Source organism: Pantherophis guttatus, chromosome 1, assembly GCF_059756535.1.
Source record: "Pantherophis guttatus breed Tessera chromosome 1, ASM5975653v1, whole genome shotgun sequence".
Lineage (NCBI taxonomy): Eukaryota > Metazoa > Chordata > Lepidosauria > Squamata > Colubridae > Pantherophis > Pantherophis guttatus.
The window spans coordinates 38,501,313-38,521,527 of NC_142063.1; the positions used below are offsets into that span (position 1 = coordinate 38,501,313).

A 20,215-nucleotide genomic window follows, 5' to 3' on the forward strand; every position below is an offset into this window, starting at 1 on the left:
TGGTTAGATAGTGTCACTGATGCAATGAACATAGATTTGGACAAACTCCAGGAGATAGTAAAAGATATGCTATGGTCCATGGGGTCATAATGAGTGAGACATGACTTAGCGACTGAACAACAACCACAGTTTAATTTAGCAACATTTAATCAACCTTTTAGTTGTACTGTTTTAAGCTAAAAGAGACTTAGTGGTGCAGCAAACTAAAGTGCTGTTAAATAGCACCAGCTGCCTGCAATTACTGCAAGTTCATCTCACCAGGTTTAAGGTTGACTTAGCCTTCCATCCTTTCGAGGTAGGTAAACTGAGGACCCAGCTTGTGGGGACAATAAGCTGACTTTGTATAAAAAAGACAACTGCTGGGGGGTGGGGACGAAAGCCCTACTAAGCAGGTATATACAAAAGTATGAAGGCTATTGCTTAACGCACTATAAGCCACCCTGAGTCTCCGGAGAAGGGCGGCATATAAATCAAACCAATAAATAAATAAAACATTTTGTTAGTATTAATTATAGAGAAAAAACACATCCTGTTAAATTTATATGATTCTATGCAAAGTTCACATTATTTTAATTATTAAAAATTATTATATTAGGAAATTTATCTTGCAAAATCTAAAAACAAAAATGCCAGTACAAGACTTTACCTCTCTGCCAGTAAGGATGTGTCTGGCCAGCTTCACTTTTGCAAAATTTCCCTTTCCAATTGTCTTAAGGAGTCTGTAATTTCCAATATGAGGCTGCTCATCTGCACAAGAAGCTATAGAATTCCTACAGCGAGCCCCAGACCGACTAGTGCGGGAGGAAATTTCCTGTCGTCCTTCACTGTGAGAGGTATGCTATAATAAAAATAGAAAAAATTAGGATATACTGTGACACAATAGACTCTAGAACTCATAATTAAGTTGATATCAGATTAAGAGACACAGAACAAAATATTGTTTTGCAGTATGTTCAACTACTACAGATTTTGTTAACAGCTGGTGATAGCCATCAATTCAGGTGACTTTAAAACAGTTTAAGTATATAAGTTATGACAGTCAAATTAAAATTTTGATATTTAAACAGAAAATATTTCTGTTAATAGTTTTGGAAAAGCCAAAAAGCAAACACCTCTTTTTTTCTTTCTTTTTTTTTTACAACTTTTGCAGTCTGCCTATTGAACAATCTCAGTAGCTATTGGGAACAAGATGGATTACACATGGATTTCATACTTTGATTTCTAAAAAAAAAAAATTTAAATGCAGTATAACGTAATAGTATCTTTACTGAACACACACACTTGTTGAAAAGTTTAAATCAGTAATACAAAATAGGCATTTCTTGCAATGATATGGAGAGATTCTGTTGGTTTCCACCATATTTCACATTTTAGTAACACATAAAGTCAATATTTTGCATAATTATTTAAAATCTTTGATAATATCAACTATAGCACTTTTGTCCTGTCTGCAAAAAGAAATAAGCCCAAAACCAACCATGTATCCAACCTCTTTTTTAAATAAACTTGGAGATAAAACTAAGTCAATATATTTATGAATCATTTCCATTTTTTAATAATTGGATATGCAAACTTCATGATTTCCAAAGAAAGTGAAGTCCTCCCTTCTTCCCCACAACCACTTTTAAATAAAACTTTGCTTAAAGAAGAAATTTCAAAATCTTGAAACAGTTTTATACATTAGGTTGGTCCCAATACATGTCCTGTATGACCTTGGATTTTGGAATTTTCATTAATGATCAACACTACATTATTCATTTATTCCTTCCTTCAATTTATATGGTTGCCCACTTGTCAAGTGATTTTTATTTTATTCCCAGTCAAGGAAGTCTAGGCTCCATCTATGTAATCCTTCTGTTGACAGGATAAAACACATTTATTCAGAAAACTCTCTTGCTTTTAAGATGACAAAATAAGTTTTATTTTAGGAGGAGCTATTAGTTTCTCTTAATGAATTATTTTAGTGTTGTAACAATAATTTGGTAATTTATCATTTTACCACTGATAGTGTTAAACACCTTTTTATTTTACAAGTGAAATATTTGCTTTAGACATATAATAAACATACCTGTATGGTCAAAATATTTTCCCCAGCTTTTTAATAATCTAAATTAGACAATTTATTGTAAACATAACTGGCCATTGCAATATCGTACGCAAAACTTTACAATTTTGATTCTATTATTGGAATTATAATAAAGTGGCACTGCCATATGTACTATATCATGAATCTTCTTTTCTTTACAATAATATTCTAGCATAATTGTTTCTTCATATTCTTCCTTATATTTACATTTAGTATTTCCTTTATATTTTTATTTATTTAAAACATTTATAGAGCTGCCCATCTTCTAACCAACTCTGGGTGGCTCCCAATCAAAAATTAAAACAACATATAAAATCATAGTAAAACTATAAAACTAAACACATTAAAACATTGACAACAAAAACCTGGTAACAAGTCCAACTTCTATATGTGCAGTCATAATCTTATCCCAGCACTTGGGGAAAATATTTTACAATTAATTTCCTATATTTTACAATAATTCATACTATTTTACATGTCCTTGTACTTTCCGGGATCTTGCAGACGAGTTGTGGAATAAGCGGAATCGGGGGAAAGGCGTATAGCAGCCCCAGAGGCCAGGGAATTGTGAGTGCGTCGATCCCCTCAGCTTGCGGACAAGGGTGGCGAGTGAAGAACCGAGGGAGCTGGGCGTTGTCCCGATGGGCGAACAGGTCGATGACGGGGGTCCCGAAGCGGTGGGACAGCTCGCGGAAGATGTCCGGGTGAAGGCATCATTCTGAGTTGTCTATCTACGTTCTGCTCAACCAGTCCGTGGTGATGTTCATCGTCCCAGAGATGTGTTGTGCCCGGAGGGAGAGGAGGTGGCACTCCGCCTAAGTCAGCAACCGGGATGCCTTGTCCATGAGCGGTTTCAAGCGGGTGCCCCCTTCGCGGTTCACGTGTGCCATCGTTGTCACATTGTCCGTCTGGACCAGCACATGGTGACCCTCCACCGATGACTGGAACTGGAGGAGGGCGAGGCGAACCGCGCGAAGTTCCAGCCAGTTGATCTCATTCTGGCGATCCGCCGGCGGCCAACTGCCCTGAGCAACTTGGGAATGCATGTGAGTGCCCCAGCCGGTCAAGCTGGCATCGGTCGTTATCATGAGACGATGTGGTTCCAAGAAGGCGCAGCCCTTCGTTAGAGCCGACGAAGTCCACCAGCAAAGAGACCCGCGAACCTGTCAGGAGGGATACCCGAGACGTGGAATTGCTGTGGCGGGAACGCTGGTATGGGAGCATGAACCATTGAAGCTAGCGACCATGAAAACGCACCCACGGGACAATAGAGGTACATGAAATCATCTTCCCAAGAAGACGAGACAGGAGCAAGAGAGGGACGGATTGGAGCGAGAGAATTTGACGAATCAGTGTCTGGATGTTGTGGCACCGGGGTGTCCGGGGACAGGAAGACCAGCCCCTTGCTGGAATCGATAACGGAGCCCAGGTGTAAGATCCTGGTAGTGGGGCACAAGTGGCTCTTTGGCAGGTTCAAGGATAAGCCGTGGTGCTGAAGGCAGTGGCAAACTGTGGCCAGATCCCGTGCGGCTTGGGTCTGTGTGGACGACAAGATGAGCACATCGTCCAAATAACAAAGTACTCTGATTGGCATCTGCCGAAGATGTGCAGCTATGGCCGACAGGAGCTTTGTAAAGGTCCTGGGTGCGGATGAAAGTCCGAAAGGCATCGCCCTGTATTGAAAATGTTGATGATTGTAAGAAAAGCGGAGGAAACGACGTTGAGAAGGCCGGATCGGGATGTGGAGATAGGCCTCCTTGAGGTCCACTGAGGTCATCCAATCTCCCTCCTGGATGCATCCCAAGATAGATTTCAGGGATTGCATTTTGAACTGATGATAGAGGATGTATTTGTTCAGTTCTTTGAGGTCCAGGATCCCCCGGCAGCCTCCGGAGTGTTTTGGAACCAGGAAAAAGATTGAATAAAAACCGGTCCCATGGTGTTCTGTGGGAACCGGCTCTATGGCACAAATGTCGATGAGATGTTGTATCTCCGCCTCCATCAGTCGACATTTGGTTGGGTTGGATGACACAGGGCACTGGATGAACCTGTTGTGGGGGCAGGATCGAAGCTCCAAGGTCAATCCCAGCTGGATCGTCTGGAGTACCCATGTGTCCGAAGTTGTCGATTCCCATTGGGCTGCAAAGTGCTGGAGGCGGCCACCAATGGGAAGGTGATGGAGGGCGTCATTTGCCTCTTCGAAAGGCACAGGTCCCCGCACCTCTGAAAGGGCGTTTGGGTGGGCCGAGTGCCTGCCACGATCCCGGAAGGAAGATCTGTCATAGGGACGATCAAATCCATGGGAGTATTGTCTTGTGGCGAAGGACCTGCTGGGTCCGGGTTCAGCTCGAAAGGGCTGCCTCTGGCTGTATGAAGGTATTTTGCGCTCGGTCTGCCAGTAGGATGAGGGCATGACTTTGCGCTTGTCCTTATCTTCCACAAGAATCGGGTCTAACGCCTCCCCGAAGAGATGAGTCCCTTTATATGGGGCTGATGCAAGTCTCCACTTTGACTTCATGTCCGCTCTCCACTGCCTCAGCCACAGCAGGCGCCTGGAAGTCACAGACGAGACCAGGGCACGAGACGCGAATTTGGCGGCATTGAGTGAAGCATCAGCAGAATACTCTGTGGTCGCAACAATCTTATTAATGTCTTGGTGGACCCTTGTGTCCTCCGGTGGCAAACGCTCTTGGAGTTGGCGCAACCAAATGAGGGTTGCCCTGTTGAAAAACGACACCGAGGTCGCCGCCTTGACCGCCCAGGCCGCCGGGTTGTGTGTCTTGCAGACTGTGAGTTCCGCCTTCCGGTCCTCTGTCCGAAGGCCGTCGGGGATGTCGTGAGACAGGAGCGTGGCAGACCAAGTCAAGTTCGCTACAGGCGTATCCACTGCTGGTAATGCCAAGACGTCCTGGAGAGACGGGGCTGAACAGTATAACTTACAGTCAAGACTGGTAGGTGCCGGTAAGGAATACGGCAGGTTCCAAGAATGTTGCACAACTTCCGTGAAAAGTTGAGGACACTGAATGTAGGTTTGTTCCGTTTTAGGAATGTTAAATAGAGTATTGTGCGGTTGCGACATTGTTGGCAGATCGGAGAGACCCTCTGAGGTGGCCAAATGAGTAGATGACTTTGCCTTGTGCAATAAGGACTTAAATAGAGATGGTCGGAATAGACCAGTAAACGCCAGCCTGTCGGGAAGGAGGTCATCATCGTCGAAAAACTCCATGTCCCTTTGGGCCTCCTCATCCTCCAGAGAGGAGTCCTCAGATTGAGCAACTGAGACGAGCAGCAGTCTGCCTGATCATCATAGTGAGAGACTTGAGGAGCCGGAGGAGGAGGCGGAGCGGTGAAGGTGGTGGCGGAGGAGGAGGTGGAGGGGGTGCAGCCATTGAAACCGGTCTGTACAAATTAGGTTGGTGTGCGCTAGCAGCCAAAGTCCTGGATATAGCTTGAGAAATGAGATTCTCTATGTCACATGCTAACATGACATGTGAAGGACCCCCCCGGGTGGAGCCCCACGGCCGTGGGTGTGTAAGTAGCCTCCGGAGGAGGGCGCTGAGCAGGAGGCCATGTACGAGACAAATCCACTGGAACTGCTATGCCGTGCAAGAGGGCAGCGGGAGAATTCACCACTGCGGGCATTGGAGAAGAACCGGTCACAAGAGAGTGACCTTGGCACCCAGAAGGCATGATCCCTGAAGTGGGGGGCAGAAACCCCTACAGGGCCGGCAGCTGGAATGATTGCAGGCAAGGCTGTTGACTGAGCCTGTCGCTAAGCCCGATCAAATTGTTGCTCGAGCGCCTTATGACATCTGTTGGCATCCTTGGCAGCAGCTGATGAGGCTGTGCGGCTCCTCGTTGAAATAACCGGAGCTGTGGCAGACTCGTGCGTATCCTGCTTTTTTGGCTTTTTCTTTGCAGGGCCCGGGGAAGCTGGAGCCTCAGAAGGTCCAGGGCTGTGCTCCAAGTCGGAAGAAAGCTCACAGTCATCCATGCTGAGAAGTGCTGAAGACATGAGTAGAAAAAAAGGTAAGCAGGTGCTTGGCACAAATGAGAAAAAATACATGTCCTATGGAATTGATGTTTTCCATATTCCATTTGCTTATTATTTTATTTTATTTATTTTATATTATTATTATTAATATTCCCCCCCTTTTTTTAATTATGTCAGTAATTTATTCTTATTTCCAGAAGGTTGCTTGGGGGTAGCAGCTCCCCCCCTTCTTTCCTTGCACAGTCTGTCTCAGACCTGAGACACCAGCTAGGCAAGCAGCAATCATATATAAAGGTGGGCTGCATTGATTACTCCAATATAGGAAATACCAGAAGGACTGTAACTTGCAGACAGCCTTCCAACAGCAGAGGGCACCAGAGTGGCTGCTTAATCATTGCCACCGACTACTGGCCCTTAACACACACTGAGTATTCCCTTTCAGTTATCTCTTAAGTGCTGGTGATTAATTACAGAAGACCTGTAAGGGCAAGAAATGGCACAGGGAAGCTCTCTGCGCAGCTGCGGTGCTGTTACCGGGTAGAACTGCAATAGGAATGCAGTCTGCGTTTGCTCAGCCTTTTCCTGAGCAAAAACCAATCAGGAGGCTTACTGCACCTGCGCAAGCTGTTGCCGGGCAGAAAATGGTCAAAAAGAGCGGAAAGCATGCTCCGACATAATGGCGGCCTCTGAAACCCCAGGAAAATGAGTGAGTAGGAAGAATGTGCCGCTGAGAGCAGGGCAGGGACTCACAATCACAACAAGAAAATTAAACTAGAAGAAGGTTCCCTGGCAAGGCAGGGCTTCTTATCTATTTGTAAATATATATGGCCAGACAGGGTGTAGGCCAGAAGACTCACCCAGCAGTCGCCAAAGAGAAGCAATATAAAGGGAAAACTCCCTTTATTTCCAAACCAATTCGAAAGTGCCAAATCAAAATCCAAATCAAAGTCAAGTCCAATCCAAGGTCAGAATAGAAGAATCCAAAAGCAAAGAATTTATTCAAGGTCTAGACACCAGAGATGGGTAAAACAAGTCTGATTAGCTGACTGAGTGAATAAAAACTGAGCCTCTGACGAGCAAAGGGGGCGTGTCCAAGAAATTTAAAGACACATACACTCAGGGCTGACTGCTAGACTGTTGAATAACCCTCGCTTTTGGATTCTCCAAGCAGTGCGCTGGAGAACATGTGATTTGTTCATCACTCCTTGTTTTTAGTTCTTATCGCAGCTCCCGTAACCAATTAATAATGAGTACCAAGGTACCACTGTACAATATTAAAATTATAAAACCAAATACATTAAAACATTAAAACAACAAAACCTGGTGCCAAGTCAAACTTTTAATGCATAATCATTTAATCTTATCCCAGTAATTGAGGGAAAAGCCAGGTCTTCAGAAGCTTAAATGCATAATCATTTAATCTTATCCCAGTAGTTGAGGGAAAAACCAGGTCTTCAGAAGCTTTATGGAAAGCTAGGAGGATAGAAACCTGCCAAAAGCCAGGGAACAGTATAGGGGCTACCACAGAAAAGGCCCTAACATCACTAGTCTGGCTAGGGGTGGAGATATATATATATATAATTGAATATCATTGGCATACTGATGATACTGAATCCTGTACCAATGGATGATCTCCTTTAGTAGTTTCACTTTAAAAAGGAACTATTAAAGGCTAGAGCCCTGGGGAAACTCACATTGAAGGGACCATTCCTTCCATATCAACACCGAGACCAGCCATGGAGAAAGGAGAAGACTCACCATAACAGTGTCTCACACTCCCAACTCTTAAAGCCAATCCAGAAAGATATCAAGATTGATGATACTGGAAGTTGCTACAAGGTCCAGGTGGGCCAGAAGGGTCACACCACCTCTATCTCAAGCCCTCCAAAGGTCATCAACAAGTGTGACTAATGCCGTTTCAGTGCTGTGCTCTGGCCTGAACCCAACTAATAATTGGGTCCAAATAATTCACTTCATCCAGGGCCCTTTGTAGTTGTGCACCAACCACCCTTCAACAACTTTCCCCAAAAAAGGAAGATTGGAGACTGGACAAAAGTTGTTCAATACTATGGGGTGCAAGGATGGCTTCTTGAGAAGGACAACCACGTCCTTTAGGTGTATCATTCCTCCTACAAAGAGACATAAATCACTGCTTGGACTCCACTACATGTCATTCCCCAGGAGGCCTTAATCAACCAGGAGGGGCATGGATTCAGAGTATAGGTGGCAGAACTACCAGTAACTACCAGTTTCCAAGGACCCTGACCATTTCCTCAATAACAACTGGCTTGAACTCCCCCCAGATAACAAGATTCAGGCACATCTCTATCACCTCCAATAGATCTTATTAACTTTCAATTAAGTAAATATTATTCAACTTTTTCCACCAGTGACAAAATATTTTGAGCACATCTAAGAGTCTTAAAGTCAAAATGCAGAGAGCAAGATACAGAATAGAAAACTGACATTAAAAGTAATATTCTAACAATATTTTTTCACAGAAAAATGTATAGAGAGTATGAGTTAAAGTAAGCATACATTGAGAAATCAGCAAAGTGTAGGGAAGCATAAGTAGCTGAGATAAAAAGTGACAAACTCCCCTTATAAGAATCCAAAGTAAAAAATTGTAGATAAATTATATAATCCTAGGTAAATAAGAATTGTAAATTTCACAATTATTTCACTATTCTATTTCAAAACATCCAAGCTTACAAAGTATTCATGGAAAGGATTGGTGATTTTACTACCTCCCTCCTTCTTAGCAACTGGATACAATTTTAGTTTCTGGTGATCTACAATAAAATCAGCAAACTAAGAACAGAGAAATAAATTTGATAGTTAATATATTCAAAAGACAGGAAAAAAGCCTGTTTTTTGGACAAAAAAAATATAACCCACCTTTTCACAAAAGTTTTCCCCTACAGATGTTCCAGCATCCTTTTTCATTAAGAAATAGGTGTAGTGAAAGCAAGAAGAGAAAAATAAATAGAAATAAACTTGTCAAAAAGGGCAGTTGAATTTTATTAGAGGGATATTTATATATTCTTTTTATTGAAACATATTTCACAAAATTATAATAAGGACACATTAACAATGATTAAAAGAGGATGTTATCATTAACATGTATGATAAACTACTGGCTATTCTACAGAAATACTAAGAGATTAACAATTAAGACACATGGTTTGTTATAAACCTGCTAAAAGAAAAAAATACTTTATCATAGAATGGTTAGGAAATGCATTATATTTTATAGGAATTTGTATTTATTGTCCATCTTTAAAATTTTATTTATAAAAACACTTACCTATCATAAATTGCTGGATAGAAAAAATCCATATATTTGGACTATGATGTATTATCCTAACCATACAGGTATAATAATAAGCTCTTTGAATATATGGTCAATCATCTCCAGAGGTCAAGTTCATAATTACTTCAAAATTTTTATCAATATACCAATACTGTGAAAGGATCTTGCGTATGTGCCTCCACATTCTGCCTGGGCAATGAAAACCATATTTGCCCTCCCCACATTCTGCTTACTGAACTGTATACTCAGTCTCTCCTGCAGATAAGCTCAGCAACATGAAAGAATGGAAAATGACATTTCTAGGAAAAAGCTGTTGTCCCAAAAATACTGAACTAGATATTATTCCTTTCTTTTGCATTGCAACTCCTTAGCAGGTACAGATAGTCCTCGCTGAACAAGTATTCATTCCGTGATCATATGAAATTGTTGAATGAATTGTACTTAGATCTGGTCCTTGAAATTTCTGCCACTGCAGCACTCCTGAAGGGGGAGACTCTTTGCAGTAACACAAGTGTTCATTGCATGTAACCGGCCCAGGGGCTGTAGTTTGAGGACCCCTAATTTAGTGCAATATAAAAAAATGCAAATAATTTTTCTGCGGATCACCAAAATTTTCTCACGGACCACCAGTGGTCCACAGACCACCAGTTGGTGATCGCTGCTCTACAAGACATATAATTACTCTGAATTTCCATTTCTTGCTTACCAGGATTTGGTATGGACAGATTTCAATCTTTAGAGATCAGCTTTCTTATTTTGTTAAATCCCAAAATTATTTATTATTTTGAGATAGATTCTGGAATTATTTGGATCTACAAATACTGACTTTAGAGAGGTTATAAAAAATGGAGAGGATGCCTTTTTAATATTGTAGGCATGTGACAAACATTTGGCAGGTAATTTCCAAAGTGATAAAAATGCTTGTCCAAACTTGCTACTCAAAATGTTGAGGCAGCATATCCTCTCAGAGGTTTCCCATGGCCGCTTCAAGGACCTCCCATATTGTGTGAGCTAGTTTCTGGAGCAATCTCAGTGAGAATGACCTGCATCAACTACATCAAGCTTTTGAAGCCATGACATCTGGACATTTCAAACATTGGTTCAAAGGAGTAGTTTGGTTGCTTCATGAAGCACCCCTCCATATACATACATAACCCTACCGAACAATTGGGAATAAGAAGTCATTGTCCATATACTGCAAATCATTCAGTAATCTATCAATGTTTACATGTTCTGTAGATTAGCATAAACAGACGGTGAGATTTATTTAAGCTATGGATTAAGCCTGGGATACTTCAACATCATAACATCACACGTTGCCAGTTTTGGATTAGTATATAGATTCACACCTGATCAACCCATAGTACTTACTCACTTGAGACACAAATGGCTAGGCTTTACCTACTTCACATTATATGAAATATTACTGTAGCTTTCTGAAGAAAGCTCTAATGCTAGGAAAGGTGGAAGCAAATCAGAGAAGAAATCAACCAATAGCAAGGGGGGGGATGGATTCAGTTACAGCAATGATGGCTGCATGACTGGAGGACTTAGAAGGATCAGTTAGAGAAAGATCATTATGGAAAAAATCCATGTGATTGCTAACACAATCAAATGATGCACATCATCATCTTTATCTTGAACTCCAGAATGTGAGACCAGAATCATGTTAGTAGGGTAACTTTAGCAATAATCTATGCAACCTTTGAATTTCTATGCATTCAATTATGCTTCTCTAATCAGGTGCTCTTCAGTCATGTTGGACTAAAATACTATACTGGCTTGAAATTTTGCGGTGCATTTAATACAGAACAACATTAAATTATTTGTTTCTGCTGAACAGTTGAATTATCTACTTAGCTTTTTTCCATGGGCAAATCTACCCTTTGGATAAAAATAAAAGTTTCTTTTGTAAATAAAGTAATCTCTCAAGGAAATATCTAGAGAGGCATACATATTGGACCACTACACTCACTTGCTTGAGATGAGCAGCTATAGGAATTAAATAATGAGAAAACAAAGCAAAATAAGAGAGATATGAAACAGCCAGTGAATTTGTAACCAGAAGCCATTTTAGAAAGTAAAACTATGTCCAGTACAATATAACCTCCTTCTCTGGATCCACTCTGTCTTCTGTACAATTAGCTACAGTATTAAACACTGTTAAACTAATTGACCGGATTCAGTAGGCAATATTTACCAAAAGATCATCACTTTACTATGAACAGTTCAATTTTCTGAATACATATTTTAATATTTTTCTATATTCAAATATTAACAAAATTCTTCCCAACAAATATTTAAATCTAAATGGAAACTACTGCACTACCACAAAAAATAGAAGAGGAATAGCATTTTCAGCAACCACTAGGCTAGCAATATTGATCAATAAAAATAAGCAGCTGATTCAGCAACATGGAGTTCTCCTTCCTGTCATCTCTCAGTGTACTTTATTTCATAGGTCAAAGACAACATGCATTCCAAATATAAAATACTATCCATAGCCAATCACGAGACAGAACAAGAATGACAAAGCTGGGCATCACTATGCCAAAGAGAAAAAAATGGTGATAATTCATTAAATATTTGCATTATGTATCTCCTCATAGCCCAGGGGCTTCTATGGCCCTTAAATTCATATTATGTCAGATACTTTTCTTAGTTTTCATTTAATTGCATCAATTTATTTATTCATTAAATTTTTCTATCGAAGTGACTCTAGGTGGCTTACAACAACTAAGAAGCAATTTTAATTTTGGTCATTGGTATACTATAACATCGTCATAATAAATAATATATAATAATTAGGTACTATTAATCACAAAGCACTCATATTTCAAACTTAAATTATGTCATATATCTGAATACCTGAGTTAAGAATTAGCAACCATTTTGAGGTAGGAAGTGTATTTGAAAATTTGAGCACATACCATGGCCAATTTCAGAGAGTGGTTAATGGCTACTGTAATGGGCATGACCAGTTATATAATATCAATTTACTAGAAACCATGCTGATGAATGTGCTCTCTGAAATCCCTTCCAGAGTCACAGAACATTCTGGACCACCTTATTACTTTTCACTTTTTCTATGGAAGTTTGGCCAAGAATCATTATTCAAGACACAATTCAGTAGAATGGCACCTCTAGCCACCAAGATTTCTATAACACTCCTCAAGTATGCAGGCCCTGCACCTTAAGAATAATAAAAAATACCATTAAAAGTGGTTGAACTCTCAAGAGGCTTTTACATTCTTACATGAAAATATAATACTCCTATGGAATCTCATCACTGAAATCTTGGGAATTTTTTATAATTTTTATTTTTAATTTTACATACTTGGATGACTGCCCCATTTTGCAAAATCGCATGAATGCTGGAAAAGGATGCCAACCATGTTACAAATTAGAATATTACTAGATACTGGCACACTGCTCTATAGCATGCCAATTTCACAATATTATTTTTCTAATTAAAAAACAACAACAAATGAGATTTGGTAGATGCCAAGAATTGTGTCCATGGGCATTCTTATACTCAAAATGCACATTTCCCATGATGTGGATACTTGGATTTATCATAAAATAAATAATGAATTAGTTAGGAACTGAGGGGATCAACTGCACAAAATAAATAATACTAAAACAAATTAGTTATTTTGCATAGAACATTCTAGCTTCATTATTACTTACAGGAGAGAAAAAAATGCTGCTTTTTTCACAATCTGATATACTGTCCCAATCATGCTAAGTCTGTTCACTGATCAGTCTGTTCACTGATCAGACTACATTCTTACTGTCATCAACACTTAAATGTAAATATAGTAACTTAAGAGTAAGACATAGGCAAGCCTGATTCATCAATAATATTGTCAACCTAGGTCAGTTCTTATTCAGCTATTGTTAGAAATTATGTATGAAACCATAATAACATCCAATAGGCAAAGATCTGGGATTTGTGTTAGAAAATATTTTTTTAGATTTCAATTTCATTATGCAACATAAGGCTACTTTAAGAAGTCATTTTTGCCCCCAAATTTCTCTTAGAGATAAAATCCCAAAGATATGTTAACTTGGGAATTTAGGAATGTAAAGGTCAAATGTCAACTCTATTTTTTTATTTATTTATACAAGTGTGTGTGTGTGTGTGTGTGTGTATGTGTGTGTGTGTGTGTGTGTGTGTGTGAGAGAGAGAGAGAGAGAGAGAGAGAGAGAGAGAGAGAGAGAGAGAGAGATTCATATTATTTAACTGCTTTTGAAAAAACCCAAAACACCAATAATAAAATGCTGTGAAACTTCCATATTCCAATATACAAATTGGATAATGTGAATATAACTGTTAAGAATCCCTAAGATGATATAATTTATGCTTGATTTTCATTCCCAAAACAACTGCATTAATATTTATACAAGAATAACGCCACCTCTAATGAACTCAGTGGATTGTTTTTCTTCAGTTCTATTGTGTCAGATTCTGAGACTGCCTGGACAAGTCCCTGCAGTTTTCTTGGCAAGGCTTTTCAGAAGTGGTTTACTACTGTCTCCTTCCTAAGGTTGAGAGAGTGACTGACCCAAGGTCACCCAGCTGGATTCGTGCCTAAGGAAGGGCTAGAACTGATGATCTCCCCGTTTCTAGCCTAATGCCTTAACCATTAGACCAAATTGGATCTCCAGTGAAATTGCTTCCAAGTAAAAAGCCATTAACACTGCGTCATGAAAATAAATTATATGTGATTATTTATTGGTTGTGACTGCCAGTGATTGAAGCAGTTTATAAATTCACAAAGATGCATCAGCAAATACACTTGATTCACATTCTATAGCAGTGTTTCCCAAAGTGTGGTACGCGTACCCCCAGGGGTACGGGAAGAGTTTGGTGGGGGTACGTATTGCACCGGAGTTTGGTGGGGATCACGTGGGAATATCCACTGCACCGTGCTTAGCTGCGCCCACAGAACAAGGAAAGAAATAGGTGCGTATCGCAGTTTTTACACGGGAACTATGTAACTGATTTTTATTATGCGGCTGCGTGGGGGATTGTGGGAGCGACAGGGCGCTCCCATGTGACTCCTCTCCTGCGCGAGCTGCATTGGCTTCCGGTGGACTTCCGGGTGCGCTTCAAGGTGTTGGTGATCACCTTTAAAGCGCTCCATGGCTTAGGGCCAGGGTACTTACGGGACCATCTTCTGCCACCAATAGCCTCCCACCGCCCGGTTCGCTCCCACAGAGAGGGCCTCTTCAGGGTGCCGTCGGCCAGACAATGCCGGCTGACGACCCCCAGGAGGAGAGCCTTCTCTGTGGTGGCACCTACCCTATGGAACAATCTACCCCCAGAGATACGAGTGATCTCCGACCTCCGGATTTTTCGTCGGGCCCTAAAAACTTATTTTTTTCAGCTAGCCAGTCTGTCCTGATTTTAGGGTTAGTTTTAAAATTTTAATATTTATTTTAATTGACAAGTTTTAAATTATGGGCCAAATTTATAAATTATTTTAACTTTATTTTTTAACTGTGATGTTTGTATAGATGTTTTTTATCTGGCTGTTCACCGCCCTGAGTCCGAAAGGAGAAGGGCGGTATAGAAATTCGAATAAATGAAATGAAATGAAATTAAAGCATATGTTTTTTATGAGGGGTACTCAGCGTTATGAAAATTATAGAAGGGGTACACATATGTCAAAAGTTTGGGAAACACTGTTCTATAGCAATGTCCTAACCTCTACTATATAATTTAAAACCATATCATTTAAAACAAGTCACTTAGCATAGGCAGTTTGATTTATGAATTAATACTATATATTTTACTATGAAGACCCTGGACTACTGAGAAAGACGGCATGGCAAAGACACCACCACGCTGGAATATGCATTGTTTTCAAAAAGTAATACTGATAAATCACTTACATTTTATTATTTTTAATTTAAACACAGTACTATGGCACATTTTATGGTGCCATAGCAGAGTCTGATTTCATCTGTTTATTTTATACTACAAATGGGTCTTTTAATAATTGAGCCAGATGTGTAGTTAGTTCACAGTGCCCATAAAAATACAATTCAAACACATGCCTTATAAGAACCATGTTTTCCAAATTACCACAATTCAATTTTATCCAACCTGGGTTCTCCAGAGGTCTTAGACTACAACTCTGCTTATGTTCAACCAGCATAGCTATTGATTGCGCTAACTAGGCTTGATAGTAGTTGCGGTGCAAAACATCTGCAAATATCAGACTAGGGAAAGCAGGCCCAAGCCACTGCAAGAATATAGTCTAGAAGAAACTCAGTAACAAACTAAATCTGTGTCTTGAATGCCTGGCAACAGCCTGTAACTTTTTTGGCAACAATTTTAGAAGTAGCTTGCCAGTTCCTTCTTCCTAGGAGAGAATGACTGGCCCAAAGTCACCCAGCTGGCCTTATGCCTAAGATGGGAACAGCTTCTTAGTTTCTAGCCTGATGCTTTAACCACACCAAACTGACACTCAATCTAAAATAAATTAGGTTTATTTTAGGAACAGTGCAAAGACAATGGGGTGTATAGATGTACCGGTATGTTAAATATTCTGAATATTGTGTAAAACAGAGTTATTTCCATGTACAATCAAATGAATCTTTGACTAATAGACCATTTATGTATAGAGGCTCCATCTTTCCCAAATGCTCTAGTTTATTATAATGATGCAAATGACATTTGAATAAACTATAACGGAGGTTCTCTATTTTTAAAAATGCCTTGTCTAGCCTACTTTGGATACAATAGTCATGTCCAATATTTTGTGGGGGTGTTTCCAGTGGTATCAAAAATGTATCAAACTGGAAGAGGGATTAGCCATTAAATTTAAGTTTCTTTATACATCCCCCCCCCCGCCCATGTTTGACAGCTATGGCTGGCAAGGAAAATATCAAATGTGAAAGCCACCCCCAGGATGGATGTTGCAAGTGGAAAAAATATTGCTACAATACAAATGAGCATTTATTCATGTTAAAATATGAATGAAAGCACTGAATATAGAATCTCACAATAAAAGCCAAATTCACTTGTAGTGTTAAGCAATGTTATTTGTTTTAGTCTTGGTGTGATGTGCAACCCTATTCATTATAATTTCATGCTATTTCTGAATCATACTACAAAGACTTGTTCAACACAACATAAATAAAAATCCGAAACCAGAAACAGAAACTCAAGAGTTTCTTGCTGGCTTGTAAGCATAGTGAAATAATTCCAGAAAGTCAGGTCAAAAATTACAAGTTCAGAATAAGCCATCCTATTTTAGAATACCAAAACCTGAAATTGTTTATAGAAATAATTATGGCCAGCGGTTTTAAGAAAAAGTAATCTGCTACACTAATATAAACAATTTCACTTTAAAAATTACTTACCAGTATTGTACTACAAGAAGCAAAAATAATGCTCATTCAGCATTTTTTTTTGAAATCAGTATGAAATTGTAATAAACATATTTTCTAGTAGCTGCTGCAGAATACTATTTTGGAAAATGCCACCCAGTCTCCATTGGATAGCTTCTGTATCATCAGAGATGACAAACTTTTAAATAACAAAGTACTGAATTCATAAGAATTTGATAAGGTGCTTTTCATTTTAAATCCATTTCACTCAAAACTTTTCCACTACAATTGCCACATTTGCAATGAGGAAGTATTTCAACATTAGGTATTAAGGAAAAAAGCAAGCTTATATACAATTGAAATTACAGACATACATTCTGAAATTTAAAATGTGTTTAGAAGAATCGTGTATTTTATTCCTGTTTGATCAAAGACAGGCTAAAATTATATTAGCTACATTCATACAAGTCAGATTTGCCTACTGCTTCTTATACAGGCCACAATACAATTACAGATAATATACTGAGAAACAAAGAAGCATAGAAAATTTGCTCCCCAATTTTCTAAACCCCTACTATGTTTTTTCTCAAGGTACATGCATACTTCAGACTGACAAATGTTCTTTTTTGAATAACAATGGTACATTAATAAGCTATTTAAGTATTCATATACTCTGGAACTTCATTAATTGTATTGGAGTAGAAAATAAGGGCAATCTTCATACATGACTTCTAAATTACGTTAAGTGATTGATGTAAACAACACTGAAAGATCTAAGGAAAGTCCATATGAATAATCCTACTAAATAATTCTCAGAGTGTCCATCATTTACAGAAATATCTAATTCTGAATAATTTTATCTAAAATGAAACTGAAAGCTTGAACTGAAGTTCAAAATGTTCTATAGCTGAATTTTTGCATTTTAACTTTTGCTGAACACAATTCTGCAGGTTGTATCAAGAGCTAAAGTAAACAAAGGAGAAAAGTTTCATCAACAATGATAGTGAATACAAAACCTTTATAATACAATTGTTCTAAACATATTTTCTTCTTGTGTCTAAACCTGGGTCAATCACATTCAATTAATAACAGTGAATTGATTAATAAGTTGAATTGATTAAAAAGCCATTATAAAACATTCAGCTATATTTAGCATTCCTACATTTAAAATTCTAATGGAACTTAACATTTTTCTTTCTTGGAACCTAATAAGCTTCTAGTTTACTATTAACTTGAAATCAAACAAAATACAGATAGAAGTACTGGTATTTATTTCTTATGACTTAAGATCTCTATCAATCAACATGTTTCTTCTACAGTCCGGACTTCTTTGATTATCTGTTAAAATGACAGACCAAGACAAATGCTTGGGTTCAACAGCCTGCTTTTCATTTTAAATTTCCACAAAACATCTTTTATCTAAGCTGCTTGACACTTAAAAATACCAGATTTTATCTAAAATAGAACAGAATAGTGTTTTTTCAATATGCATGAAATTAGGAAATGTACAATTTAAGGATGGATAATTCCTCTTCACTACCACCCAAAAAGGAATCAGCTGAATATTACCCAACTGAATATCAGTATCAAAGTTTAAATAGTTAAAGGAAATACAAATTAGATGTTTATTTACTGTAGGTAATACTGTTCATTATCTGTCAGAACAAACGACCCATTCATTCTCACAATACATGTATTCATGATCCCTTTTTAGCAATTAATATATTTTATGTCCAAGAATGTATGTTCTCCATTCTCTTCTGAAAGCATATTTTTAAGCATGAGAGGCTTATTTTGAAAAAGAAGTGAGAGAAAAAGCAGGACTCCAAAAACAATAGAAAAGGAAGGTTTTTACAACAGGCAGGCCTCATAAGATTTTTCTTGCAATTGACATTTTGCAACAAACAACCTGTAAAAAATAACCATTATCAGATTTTCAGCTTCCATGAAACAAAGGTTGCTGCGGTAGAAAATTCCCTATGTAATATTAAGCCACATTTTAAATGAACATAAGACCATTTCTCTATATGCTATCTCTTTATGTTGATTTTTTTCCCCACTGAAGACAAAAGGTTTTTTTCATTAATCTAAGGATCTGCATTATCACTTATACTCTGTATTATTGACATTAATTATTAAAATAGTATTCACTTACTATGAAACTACACATTAATGAAGAATCCTTAAGTGCACTCACGTTTTCAGTGTCCCGTTCATTCACCGTGGGCAATGGAGTTCTAGTAGACATTTTCATTCACTTAGCCGAAGCACCGTTTGCAATGGCAAAATCCAACTATTTATTATATAAAAATAAAATAAAAAAATCCTAACACCTCCCTCCCTCCGAACACATATACATATATATATTTACAAAAAAAATGTGATTTTACAGCATGATAGCAGTTATCAAGTGCCACCATCTAAGGAAAAGGTAGTACGGGGGGGAAGAGAAATTTGAGTGATTTTTTTTTCTCCACCACCGCTACCCTCTCTTTCTCATCTATCTTCCAGTCTGATAATGGAGCATTATATCCCCCTGGGAATCTTCAGGTATCATCTTATAGACAGATTACGGTCTTTAGAAGGTGGGGACGACAGATTAGAGGAGATTCTCACAGAGCACCAAAAAAAAAAAAAAAAAAAACGGGCCAAAAAAATTGTCCGGTGCCGTTAAGAGGAAAGAAAAAGCGAGGAGCCGGGAGAGATGGGAGCGGGCAAGGCGAGAGGTGCAGGGCGCTGCAGCAATACGGTACAGCCCAACTAGCAGCTTGCTGAGGAAGGAAAAGTGGGAAAGCAGCCGCCGCTTTCCGCGCAACCACTGTGGGCTGCGAAAGAACCACCACCCAGAGCTGGTCAAAGGGAAGCGGGCCAAGCCCTCAGCCGTTTTCTAACTCTACACGGATCGCTTCACCGGGCCTCGGGCTCTCATGTCTTAATCGCGCTCCCTCCTCTTCCTTCTTCTCCGGGAGAATTCCAACTCCTCCGCTGCCTACTATCCCCTATCCCAAAGGGGAAGGCTCAAGACCCAAGGAGAAAGACCCTTCCCGTCACAGCCTGGAGGCTTTGCCGGGTTGGAAACACTGTAAGAAGAGAACCCTCTGCCGCCGCCAAACCAGCTCCCTCGGCTCTCTCTCTCTCTTTCTCTCTCTCTCTCTCTCAACCAGTAGCCACAGCAGCAGCGGCGGCGGCAACAACGCCGCCGCTCCCGGATGATCCAAGATGGCCGCCCGGCTTCCTCTGCTCCTACATGAACCGGAAGAGACCGCCCCTTGCACACAGGGACAGGCGACGGGGAGGAGGGAGGAGGAGGAGGCCGAGGGCGCAAGCGCAGGCGTGCGTGCTTGGTTCGCCTCTTGTTGCTAAGGTGTTTTGGCGGGGTGGCGTTGGAGGTGGAGCGCTTTTCGCGCGGAGGGAAAGGAGAAGCCTCTTTTTGACAGGCTCTGAGGTCTATCCAGGCACCCGCACAACTTGAGATTCT

General features: G+C 39.6%; 1 protein-coding gene across 4 annotated transcripts in view; it reads right to left on the reverse strand.

The window, feature by feature from the left end:
* Window positions 1–20,010, reverse strand: part of MARK3 (microtubule affinity regulating kinase 3) — a 69,565-nt gene extending 49,555 nt beyond the window's left edge. For 2 of the 4 annotated variants that reach the window (XM_034418533.3, XM_034418531.3), the window contains exons 1-2: window positions 18,935–19,992; window positions 647–838 (exon numbers count right to left, since the gene is read on the reverse strand). In XM_034418533.3, coding sequence (XP_034274424.1) covers window positions 647–838; window positions 18,935–18,991 — 249 coding nt within the window. In that variant the 5' untranslated portion in view covers window positions 18,992–19,992. Of the gene's footprint in view, window positions 1–646; window positions 839–18,934 lie in introns of all 4 variants that reach the window. The other 2 variants (XM_034418532.3, XM_034418530.3) reach the window with 2 other exon arrangements.
* Between the last annotated feature and the right edge of the window lie 205 nt (window positions 20,011–20,215).